Below are 12,104 nucleotides of genomic sequence, written 5' to 3'. Positions count from 1 at the left end.
CGACCCACCTCGCCTCTCTCATTCGGTCTTAGAGAGGCTGAGCAAACTCCTCAAGAGAAAGATCTCAAGAATCTCATCAATCGGTACAAGGTCAGATTTTTTTGATTTTTTTGTTGTTGTTATTTTTGGGAAATTATTTGGTGCATAGATGGAAAAATTAGATTTTTATCAGTTCTAGTTTTGGTCTGATTGCATTTTTAGCACTAGGTGCCGATGAGTAATTAGATTTTGCTCTTGGACCGTTCATTAATGTGAAAAGCAATATTGGATTCAACTTGAGATAGCTGTAGGCTTTCTATGCTAATGTATTACGTAAAAGCTCCCGGCATGAATTGGTTTAGGCCAGGATATTTAGCTAAATGTTTATATTTCATCCTGATCAAACTTTCTTCAGCTGAACAATTGAAGTACTCTTTAGCTTGGTTGTTTAATTTTATTTTATTTTTTCGATTAATTTATCTTTGGTTCCATGTTAGGGGTTGTTGATTTACTATGTATATGTGTATGTATTATATTGTGACTTTTACTATGAGAACCTATATTATGCTTATATCGTGCTAAGCAATCCCTTTGCTTTGTGTTTATCTTGATAAGAATGATTCTTTTTTAGCTTTTGTTACAATTAGATATCTTCATGAGCTTAACCTGAAGGCCTAGAAACATATAAGAATTGTCAGTTCTCCTTTCTGTGCACTTACACAAGTAACCTCATATATGTGTATAGCTCCCAATAGAAAGGGAGAAATAAATAGATTATTGAGCTTACATATTATGGAATAAACGGAAGCATGTAATAATGGGAGAAAAGACTGCAACATAAAGGTACAGATATTTAAATGACTCTGCATGAATTTAGTTATAGTTCAGTAGAGCTCTTTTGAGTTTTGTGCTTGCGCATTGTTGTTGTTAGAGGTAATTGGTCTAATTGTAGAGCATCAGGAGAATGGTTAAGTAGGTGTTAGTATTAAACAAATGGTTCAGTAGGTGTTAGTATTAAACCCCATTATTTCTCCTTCTGTTGCCTTCAACCTTCCATGAATTGTTCTCGTAAAAGATGCTTGTTGTCTTGTTGAAAACTAATTGTGTTCTTTGGAGGTGCATTTTGCTCTCAATTCTATTGCAGTATTCCTTATGATTTGTGAATTCCTAGGTTAAAGCTCATTTTTTTGGTTGTGCTAATCATAAGGAACAACATTATATGATTTTATAAACACGACTACATGGATTTTATTTTTTATAGAACTTTTTTTTCCTTTCACTATCATCCCACTTTTGACTAAACTTCCTTTAGTTTTTTTGTGTTTTGTTTTAGTGATTGCGAATGCAGTCTTCCAACGTTATGGTAGAATTTTCAGCTCATTTATATTTTATAAATCCTTCTATGTTCGTAATAATTATGGTTCAGTATGTGTTAAACTTCTCAAACTTTCAAGAACCTTGCTATTTGTCTCGCGCGTGATGCATCACGCAAGAGAGGAGGAGGGTCAGTGGGACCCACTTCACGTGGGTCCCTCTGACCCTCCTCCTCTCTTGCGTGATGCATCACGCGCGAGACAAATAGCTTTTTTGAACTTTCAAAGCAAGTACTAATGCATAGTCATAAAAGAAAAGTGGTGTTGACAGTAAAGTTACTATGAGGGGAGTCATTAAAGTGAACTGCTTTTTACTATGGAAAAATAGGGTTAATGTATCATGTGTACATGGTTTAAGTGTCTGTTTTACTAGGTGTGCTGGTCTTTAGCTAAATCAAGTATAATCATGTAATTTAATGTATGTTGTAATATTTAAATGCACATCTAGAAGTTAAAATCATGATTTCTAAGCTGAAGATACCTCTTTGATGAGGATAATTTGTTGTGGCAGTCGTCCTTGTTAATTTATTGCAGTTATGTATGGTGTACCATTTAATTTATGTACATATCTAATTGTGCACCTCATATTTGTTAGCTTCTATATTTCTCTTGAGCTTGTAATTTCCATGATTTTATTGAGACTACTTGTCCCATATAAACGGACAAGTTGTGTGTGCACCTCCAAAATATTCCAATGGAAACCATCTTATTTGCTACTTTTAGGTTACCTCCATCCTTTTATCTACCACTGTCTCGCTCCTTTCATCTTTTGTACATATTATTATGGCTCATGTGTAATTGAAAATAATTGTATTGCGACTATGACTTGAATTTTTTTTTCCATATTGGATTAAGTTCAAAAAATAGAGTGATATATAACACATTATAATTTTTAATAATATGTTATAATCCAATTTAGATGAATAAAAAAACGTTATCCCTATACTTCTGTCCAATAATTACGGCCAATTCTTTGGACTTATAATATAAGATAGACGACTCATATTTGGGTAGGAGACGAAGTCTTCTCCTGGAAATCATCGTTTATTTTATATTATACGAATAAAAAATTGGTACTTGAATTCATAATTATTGGATCTATCCTTCTCGGACGGGTTAGGAATATAGTAGTGCATACATCCAATTTTGTATGCTTTGTATATTTTTATTCTGGAAAGTTTGGGCAGCACATATTCGTTGTTTTCCGTATACAATAAGCGTATGTTGTTCTGCGTTTTAGGCTATTGCTAATACGCATAATAACATCTGCACGGTATACAGGGAGAACATCGGGTAAGTGTTGCCGAAATTTTCAAGAAATAAAAATATATAAAGTATACGAAGTTGGATGTAAGCACTACTATATTCTTAATGGATAGAAGCTTTCCTATGACAGCCGCTAGATTAGTGTAGTTAGTTAAATAATATATGAACTTATGTTTGATGTGTGTTCAATGTATAAGAGTCATGAATATACTAGTAGTTATGATATTAATCGTAGTTAATAATTATATATATTTTACAGATGAGGATAATTCCTGGCAAATCATGGATAGATATCCCACGGCTTTATAGATTTCATGACACGCGATACAAGGAGGAATGTGACGCCTTCATACGTTATGCTGAAATGAATACGGGAAATTTAAGAAGCGATGCTATGTATTGTCCTTATTGCAGGTGTAGGAATATGAAGCTGCTAAATAGGAATGATATACGAATCCACCTAATAAAATCAGGTTTTGATAAAAAAAATATAAATATTGGAACTATCATGGGGAAGGTATCACTGAAGACGAGGATCCAAATATGCGTGTTGGTACGTCTGGTGGCCAAAGGATAGATGACACAAAAACAATGTATATATTTTTTTTCTTAATAACAAAATATAATAATATTATTAATAATGCATTTCATAATAATATATCTATGTATATATATGTTTTTTTAACTATGTTAAAAATTGAATTTGCAGATGAGGATGAGGAAGGAGAGGAGGCTCTTTAGCCCGGAGGGTGATCGATCATGGAGTATCACCGCGGGTACTGGTGCTGATGATACGCCACCATCTCCGGATGCAGATATAAAAATTATTTTAATATTTTTTGTAAATTATTAGTTATCTAACTCATAGTGTTTATTTGTTGCAGATGCGGGTTATTCATCACACGGCCCCTCTGATGCAACACCAGAACCATCCCCCGATGTAGGTATTCATTATTTAATATTTGATAATGGTCAATTTAAAATTTATATTAATGATTCTTTTTTGTTACGTAGGTGCTACTTGGACCCCCGACATTTCCTTCGTATACATTCCATACTGACTTACATCCGAAAATGCAAGACTATCTCAGTTTTCCCTTTTCTCCAGACTCTCAGAAGCCCAAGGCTGACTCAAGGAAGTACCATCCACGTGCTACGAGAAAGTTGGTGGAAATGATTCCTATGTTGGAGACTAGGAAAGCTGTTGCACTCGCAGCAAAAGAAAGAGAGATAGCGAATGGTAAATTTCCTATGTTGGAGACTAGGAAAGCTGTTGCACTCGCAGCAAAAGAAAGAGAGATAGCGAATGGTAAATTGTATAAATACTTTTAATTTTCACATTTATATATTATATGATATATTATCATGTTGTTATTATTATAGGTGCTAAGTCGATCATATAGAGGGACGACGTGGCGAAAGTAAGCTTGAGTCTAAACAGTCGCCAAGAGGAATGATGGTCATTATTCAGTGGAATAGTTATAATTTGCCTGTTGGTCCTTGGTCGTCCAGATTAAATGCATATATTGGGGTTCTCATGCGTAGAGCGAACATCATCAATCCTTATTTTTATTTTCGAGAACTACCATGAACCGCATACGAGGCGATATGGAATGAGCTTATGGTAACTTTATATTACTTTAGCTTTTCATTTACTAATAAGTAGTAATTGGTATTAAATTATTCTAATTAAATGTGTATGTAAATTTACATGAATGCTTCTGCCTTGAGGACTTTGAGGAGGCTTGAAATTATGTGTTTAATGTCAAGGTTGAAGTAGTCCTCAAACAATAGAGGCATGAGATCAAACACGAAACTTATGACAGGTATGAGGAGGACTGGCAGAGGTCTTAAACCTCGATGACCGAGTTGATGAGCTTCATTTCACAGCTTTCCTCATGTATTGGGACAGTGATACCGCCAAGGTTAGTTTCATGAAAACTACTTTATAATTTTAAGATGTTATTTCATTGCATATTTACTAAAATATATTTTTTTTTAAAGAATAAACCAACGAATGGGTCAGAGAATAGAAGGAAGAAGCTGCATGACCACCACTTGGGCACACACTCCTATGCCAATCTTAAGGATGTTTATTTTCGGGTATGGTATATGTTATTTAAAGCTTTAAATGATCTTAATGCTTAGTATGATTATGAAATCTCATAAATTTATAATATGACAAGGAAAATCAAAAATGCTGATACACTTGAAGGAAAAATCGGCATATGGTACTTTCCATGATCAATATAGGAGTGAGGAGAAGAATCGGGATAAGATCAAGGCAAATATTGAGTTGGTGGTGAGACTTATATATATGTTGATTAGTATTATTAACTCTATTTCATTGTTAATATTATGATAAATTGACAACACAAATAATATGGTCTTTACCTTGAATTAACTATATATTTGTGCTTTAGGACGGTTTTGAGACTGCAACCAAGGAGACTGCAGTAGTGTACATATCACAGGAGGAAGAACAAGGCGAGCCGGACCCTCACATGCTTTCTGCAAAGGATAACATCACTCTTACTCAAAACGTGATGGGACATAATAGGTATGGATGGTAAAAAGTCGAATCAACAAGGAATAATACGTTCCTATTTATTACTTGTTTAACATTATTGAATTCGAGAGCAAAATCTAATATTTATTTCTCCTTAATAATAGGAGAGTAATATATCATCTGCATGATGTTGGGGTTTCACACGACATAAGCATGAGATCATCCACACCACCTACAACAATGAGCGCAGCCCTAAGTAGTTTCTAGGCTATGTCATTTGTCGCACGTATCTCTGTGTATTTGTTTGATAAGATTGACCCAGACCTGCATATTCAGGTGACTAATGAGAAGAGAAGAGTTGCGATGATGTCCAACTCGATGGATGCTCTCATGGGGTATGTTATACAATATTTAGGTGGTGTAATTCTCCATAGTGCGTATAGTGGTATCATGCGGATCATAAGCTCGATTGGCAATAATTCCAGCGCTAGGCAGAGCAACACTCAGGTACTTTATTTTTTTCTTATATTTATAAATTCATTTTTGTTTAATATGTTATCAAACATCACATAATTATTATTCAATTAGACCTCCAGAGTGGAGATATTGGAGGGAGCAGCACCCGTTCTCGTAACCGGGATAGAGTTGCTGTCGTCACGGACGATTGCTGAGGTTTTTTATTTTTAATGAAATAAATAGTTTTATTTGTTATAACACTCTACTTTTATTCATGTCGTGTACTCTATCTTATTCATATGTATTGCTAGTGTATATGTTGTTGGATGTATATATTGGACAGAATTGGTTGATGTATATTTTGGATTAGATGGTTGGATCTGTGCATGGTGTTGGATTTGATTATATTTGGTTATAGATAGAATTGTTATGAATTTTGATTATATTTGGATGGGTGGATGGGGGGATGTATTCATGTGTATAATATAATGGTAAATAAATGTACAGAGGATTGATAATTATAAATAAGTTTTTTGCTAAAAAAATATCAACTTAGACGGAATTTCCGTCTAGAATAGTTCAACCTAAACGGAATTTTATCTAGGTTGGTTTTATAGCAATCTAGATGGATTTCTTAATTCCATCTAGGTTGATATCCGTTTAGGTTAGTCAAATTAGACGAAATTTTATCTAGTTTACCACAATCTAGACGGAATCAGACTAGATGGAACAAACTAGATGGAAATCTGTCTAGGTAGAGTAACCTAGACAGGAAGTAGAGCAACCTAGACGAAATTTTCCGTCTAGGTGGCTTGTTTTTCTACTAGTGAAAGGAAAGCAACACTGACCTCTTCTCATAGCCATAGAAAACTCGGATCAGTTAGCAAGTCTACTGACGGTTATGAAATTAGGCTATTCTTTCCATCGTGAAATAGTAACCAATCTCCTTGTCGTCACGCTCCTTTGACCGTACTCCATTATGATCTAAAGCAAGGTATTCTGTAGGAGAGATTAAAAAGTTGATAATAATAATAATGTTGCTGACATGGATCTAAAGATATTGTACATAATATGTATTTAGCATGCAAATAGAGCCGGCCCTAGCATAAGGTAGCTTAGGCCTTGGCCTTGGGCCTCAACCTAGGCAAGGCCCATCATCCACCCACAACCATACTAAGCCCCCAAAACCCTAACCCGATCTCTCTCTCTCTCTCTCTCTCTCACAAATCCCCAGCCGCCTTTGACTCCCTTTCTCTCTCTCTCTCTCTCTTTCTCAATTCTCAAATTTGAAATCTCACGTCTTGGGCTCCTCTTCCTCCGCCTCCAATCTCAGCAATTCCCGCCTTATTCCTCCCCAAAACCCAATCCTAATCCCAAACCTAGCCCTTTGCCAAATCCTAAACCCTCAAATGAATTCGACCCATTCGATCCTCTGATTACCACCAGTAATCGATCGACCACCGGCTCCTCCGCAGCAGTCTTCAATTGCCCAATTTGCTCCTCTTCGTTCTCATTTTGCTGACATGGATCTAAAGATATTGTACATAATATGTATTTAGCATGCAAATAGAGCCGGCCCTAGCATAAGGTAGCTTAGGCCTTGGCCTTGGGCCTCAACCTAGGCAAGGCCCATCATCCACCCACAACCATACTAAGCCCCCAAAACCCTAACCCGATCTCTCTCTCTCTCTCTCTCTCTCACAAATCCCCAGCCGCCTTTGACTCCCTTTCTCTCTCTCTCTCTCTCTTTCTCAATTCTCAAATTTGAAATCTCACGTCTTGGGCTCCTCTTCCTCCGCCTCCAATCTCAGCAATTCCCGCCTTATTCCTCCCCAAAACCCAATCCTAATCCCAAACCTAGCCCTTTGCCAAATCCTAAACCCTCAAATGAATTCGACCCATTCGATCCTCTGATTACCACCAGTAATCGATCGACCACCGGCTCCTCCGCAGCAGTCTTCAATTGCCCAATTTGCTCCTCTTCGTTCTCATTGGAATCTGAGGTATCAGATCATATCGATCTCTGCTTAACCACCGCAAATTCCAACGCCGAAACGCCCATCGAATCCTCCATAGTGGCTGAGTCAGTTAGTTTGTACTTGTCGAATCAGCCATGAAAAGATTTGGTGGATGTCGTGTTGAGACTGTTGAGTAATGTTGCGAAGGAGCCTGGGAATGAGAAGTTTAGGAGGATTAGGATGGGGAATCCGATGATAAAGGAGGCGGTCAGCGAGGTTAATGGCGGGGTGGAGCTTTTGAAGATTTTGGGGTTTAGGATTAGATATGAGGAGGGAGGGGAGGTTTGGGGAATAGGGTGATCGAGAGGAAGAAGTTCGATCGAAAGGTGAGCCAACTATGGTTACGTTTCATTTTACTATTGCTGCTATTCATTTCTTTGCTTGAGTTGAAAATTGGAAATTTTGAAGTGGTTAGTCCCATTTGGGGCAGTTGAAGTGCGTAGCTTTCCCATAAATTGTCAGATGTTGAAGGTAGAGATTTGGAGTATGGCAGATATTGTGAGAAAATTAGGATTAATAAGGTTAATGATGCTTTAAAGAAGATGAAAATTGGAAGAGACGTAGGACCCGGCAATATTCTTGTCAAAGTTTGAAAATGTTTTGGAGATATAAGCTTATGACGATAGACTAAACTATTCACAAGATTATTGAGACTAAAGAAAATGATTGATGAGCGGAGGAGTAGCACTTTGGTATGGATATATAAAAGAAATAATATATCAAAATTATTCAAACTATCATGGCATCAAACATACGAGTCATATTATGAAACTTTGAGAGAGGATAATTGAGCATAGGCTAAGAAAGGAGATAACTGTATCTACTAACCACTATAGTTTTATACGTGGGAAGTCACAACTAAGAAAACTATTCGTATATTAGTAGGTTAATAGAGAGATATAGGGAGAAGAGAAATGATCTACATATGGTTTTCACTGATATAGAAAAAACTTATGATAAAATACTAGGGAGATAATGTTGTGGGTTTTAGAAAAGAAACATATATTTAGTACATATAGTGATTACATTAAAAATATGTATGATAGAGTAATGACTAGAGTGAGGACGAATGAAGGGGAGACAAAACTGTTGCCTATTACCACAGGTTTCCAGTAGGGATCAACTTTAAGTCCTTATCTCTTTGCACTAGTTGTGGATAAACTTACTTGGCGTATTCAAGAGAAAGCCCCATGTTGTATGTTATTTGTTTATGATGTAGTATTAGTTAACAACCCTTCCTCTCCATCGGTTTTATTTATGAATCATACTGATACTCTGAAAAAGTTCAAAGTATCATTTATTCTTTTTTATTTCTGTAGCCTTCTGATCCTCTTACTTGACAATTATTGTTAGCCTATATATGCACCTCAAAAAGTAAGAAGAATGAGATAAAATCTATTATGAGATGTATCACTTAGGTCTCATCTAATATTTCGCCTTGGGCCCCAAAATTTCTAGGTACGGCCCTGCATGCAAAAACGAAAATACATGCAAATGTATCAAGGACCATTTTGGACACATTCATGAAACGCAAAACAATTCACACAAGAAAATGAGAACGGTAAAAGAAATAAAATTTAAAAATAAGCTATATAAAGGTTGTCCTTATTTGTATCTATAGTATTACTATATGCACATCTCCAGTTTATGTTTACAACATGTATAAAGTATAGATTATGTTATGAGGATCTCCAATTCAAGTCTGAGCCATATTTTTTTGCGCAAGAGACAATGAATTCAGAATCCCTCACATCTTGAATTGGTGCTAAGACTAGAATTTATATACTGATTCTTGTTACATTGTGCATTTTCAGATCCACCAAATCAAGGATGCAGTCAACGAGGTTGCAACTAGTAGAAGCTACAACGAATTGGATCAAGAAGATTACAGTTAACCGGAGAGTTACATATACGAGATTTAGTAAAATCTCTCTGTTACAGCACGTCCCATCATGTTGAATGATCTTGTAGATTCAACTTGCTTCTTAATAAAAGGAATCTCAGACCTGGGAGAGCTTTTGTCATGATGTCAGTTACTTGATCCTTGGTTGATATATAGGAGACCTGTAGCAGCCATTTTGCGACCTGATCCTGTACAAAACAAAAGTCTATTTTAATGTGCTTTGTGCGAGCAAGGAACATGAGGTTCACTATTAAGTAAGTGGCACCGACATTATCACACAAAAGAGTTGGCAGTCATTCCAATGGATAGCCCAACTCTGGGGGAAGAGAATGCAACCATATCAACTCTGCCATTGTGTCAGCCAATGCCCTTTATTCAGACTCTATTGAAAATCTACAGACAGTGTGTTGTTTCTTTGCTAACCAAGAAATGAGATTTGAGCCCACAAAAACGGTGTATCCACCTGAAGGTTTATGATCATTGGAACATCCAGCCTAGTCGGCATCTAAGAAAGATTAGAGATGTGCAGAGGGAGATTTAGTAATGCCAAAGAGAGAGTTGAAGTGCCTTTGAGATATCGGAGAATCTGTTTGACAGCGTGCCAATGGTCAACTGTAGGATTAGCCATATATTGACAAACTTTATTAACAGAGAAGGCGAGGTTAGGCAGGTGATAAGGATATATTGAAGTGAGCCGATAACTTGATGGTACAACTGTGGATCTAAAAGGATAGAGCTACCATCTTTGGTGAGGTTACATGATGGTGATAAGTGTAGAGATGGATTTTGAGCCAATCATGTGAGTCCAGACTAACAAATCTGTAATGTATTTTTTGTTGAGAGAGTAGGAGACCAATGGATGTGTGTATGACTTTGATTCCAAGAAAGTAATGGAGGGGCTGAGGTCGTTGAGTGAGTAAGTGCTAGAAAGAGAGGAAAATGATTTTTGTAGCAATTAAAGAAGACAAGGTCTAGAGGAGAGGAGCTCTAGGTACCAGTTTGAGGTAGGTGAAGGCGTGATGATTTTCTAAGTAGACAGGCGACACATTTATTTGGGTCAGATAAAACAAAACTACACGAAGCTGGTTAGCACCAATGACATCACGAACCGTGCGATCGTAAGGATGGCCATGTCATTGATGCCAAAGAGCGGGGGATGGAAGAGTGCTGAAGTGATTCAGATCTGAATGTTCTGATCAATTTTTTGATCTTGATCTGTGGTTGATTATACTACTATGGTGGCTTGATGATGGCTTGATGATGGTCGATTTTATGATATTGATCTATGATCGATTTTTAGAGCTTTTGCCTTCGACTTTGTGATTGATTTGGGGAATTTTTTAGTCTGTTAATTGTTGGATGAGGATATTATGACTTGATTTCTTTGATTTGTTTGAAAACTCCACCATACATCTATTATCGAATCAACGTACATTGGATTCTACAATTTTTTGTGAATAATTATTGGTTATATTAAGTTTATTATGCTAGCCTAACACTGCAAACTAATGCTTTCGAGTTTTATTATAATGATTTTATAAGTAAGCTGTTTTAACCGATCATCTACATTATGTTATTTGTTATTTTGGTGTTATATATAACTGTTCATTATTAAACAATATGGATAGTTGTTCTTTATGTTATTGTGGTGTTGGTAAATAATATTTCCTCTTGCATTATTAAAATAATTGTTGTTGGATTACTATAATCACAAATAGATTACACCTATTCTATTTACTTAATAAAGTGATGTGGCAGGAGAGAGAAGGTTAAAATTTCGACTCCTGATGGAGATAGTCTTATATGCAAACATCCTCATCATGAATTCAATCATATGCATGTCTATGTTGTATAGAATCATTTATTAATATTGTTTACATATATTGGAAGGAGCCATTTGTCCTTTAGCGTCATTCTTCATTATTGCATAAATATCTTAAACTTTATTTTTGTTGTTGTAATTAATGTAGATGGATAGTGTAGATGAAGAACAAATAAAGAGGATGTATGCTAATATGACTATATCTACCATGGTTACAATAATAGCTTATTTATTGAGAATACGTGCTAGGTGCAAATCAATTGGTAATGCTCTAAGAGAGGATAAGATGAGGATAATTTTTTGTAGAAATACCTATTTCAAGCGTGTCTTTAAGGATATAGTGATAGTTGTAGGTCTTATATTAGAATGAGGCCTAATGTTTTTTTAAACTTGCGGATATAATACGAAATAATGGTTTTTTAAATGACAAAGACACCTTCAAGTTGAAGAACAACTCGCTATGTTGCTTTGCATAGTGGGTCATAAAACAGAAAATAGAGTAATAAGGACTGAATTCATAAGATCGGGCGAAACAGTTAGTAGGTACTTTAATAAAGTCCTATATGCTATGAATGGTCTACGCGACCGATATATGAAGCAAGCACCTAATAAGATTCCACCGGAGATTGTCAACAATCCAGGTTATATTCATGTTGGTAATTGTTCTTGTTGGCTATTTATGCTGAGATTGAGATAGTGCTCGGTGTGAGCTTAATGATAGATGGCTTATGTTGGTACTCAATTCTAACATGGGCTCTTTTCATTCATGTGTATTTAA

General features: G+C 36.0%; 1 protein-coding gene and 1 long non-coding RNA gene across 2 annotated transcripts; both read left to right on the top strand.

The window, feature by feature from the left end:
• On the top strand, positions 7-4,722 carry LOC109851457. The gene is made up of 6 exons (XM_020421590.1): positions 7-90; positions 3,328-3,400; positions 3,503-3,558; positions 3,633-3,858; positions 4,002-4,543; positions 4,623-4,722. Exons 2-5 carry the CDS (start codon positions 3,328-3,330, stop codon positions 4,019-4,021), a joined length of 375 nt encoding a protein of 124 aa, XP_020277179.1. The 5' UTR covers positions 7-90; the 3' UTR covers positions 4,022-4,543; positions 4,623-4,722.
• LOC109851458 lies at positions 7,270-10,951 on the top strand. Its single transcript, XR_002249833.1, has 2 exons — positions 7,270-7,927; positions 9,416-10,951. It is a non-coding gene; the product is annotated as an uncharacterized LOC109851458 (long non-coding RNA).

Source organism: Asparagus officinalis, chromosome 8 (assembly GCF_001876935.1).
Source record: "Asparagus officinalis chromosome 8, Aspof.V1, whole genome shotgun sequence".
Taxonomy (NCBI): Eukaryota; Viridiplantae; Streptophyta; class Magnoliopsida; order Asparagales; family Asparagaceae; genus Asparagus; species Asparagus officinalis.
This window is presented reverse-complemented; position numbering and strand designations above follow the sequence as displayed.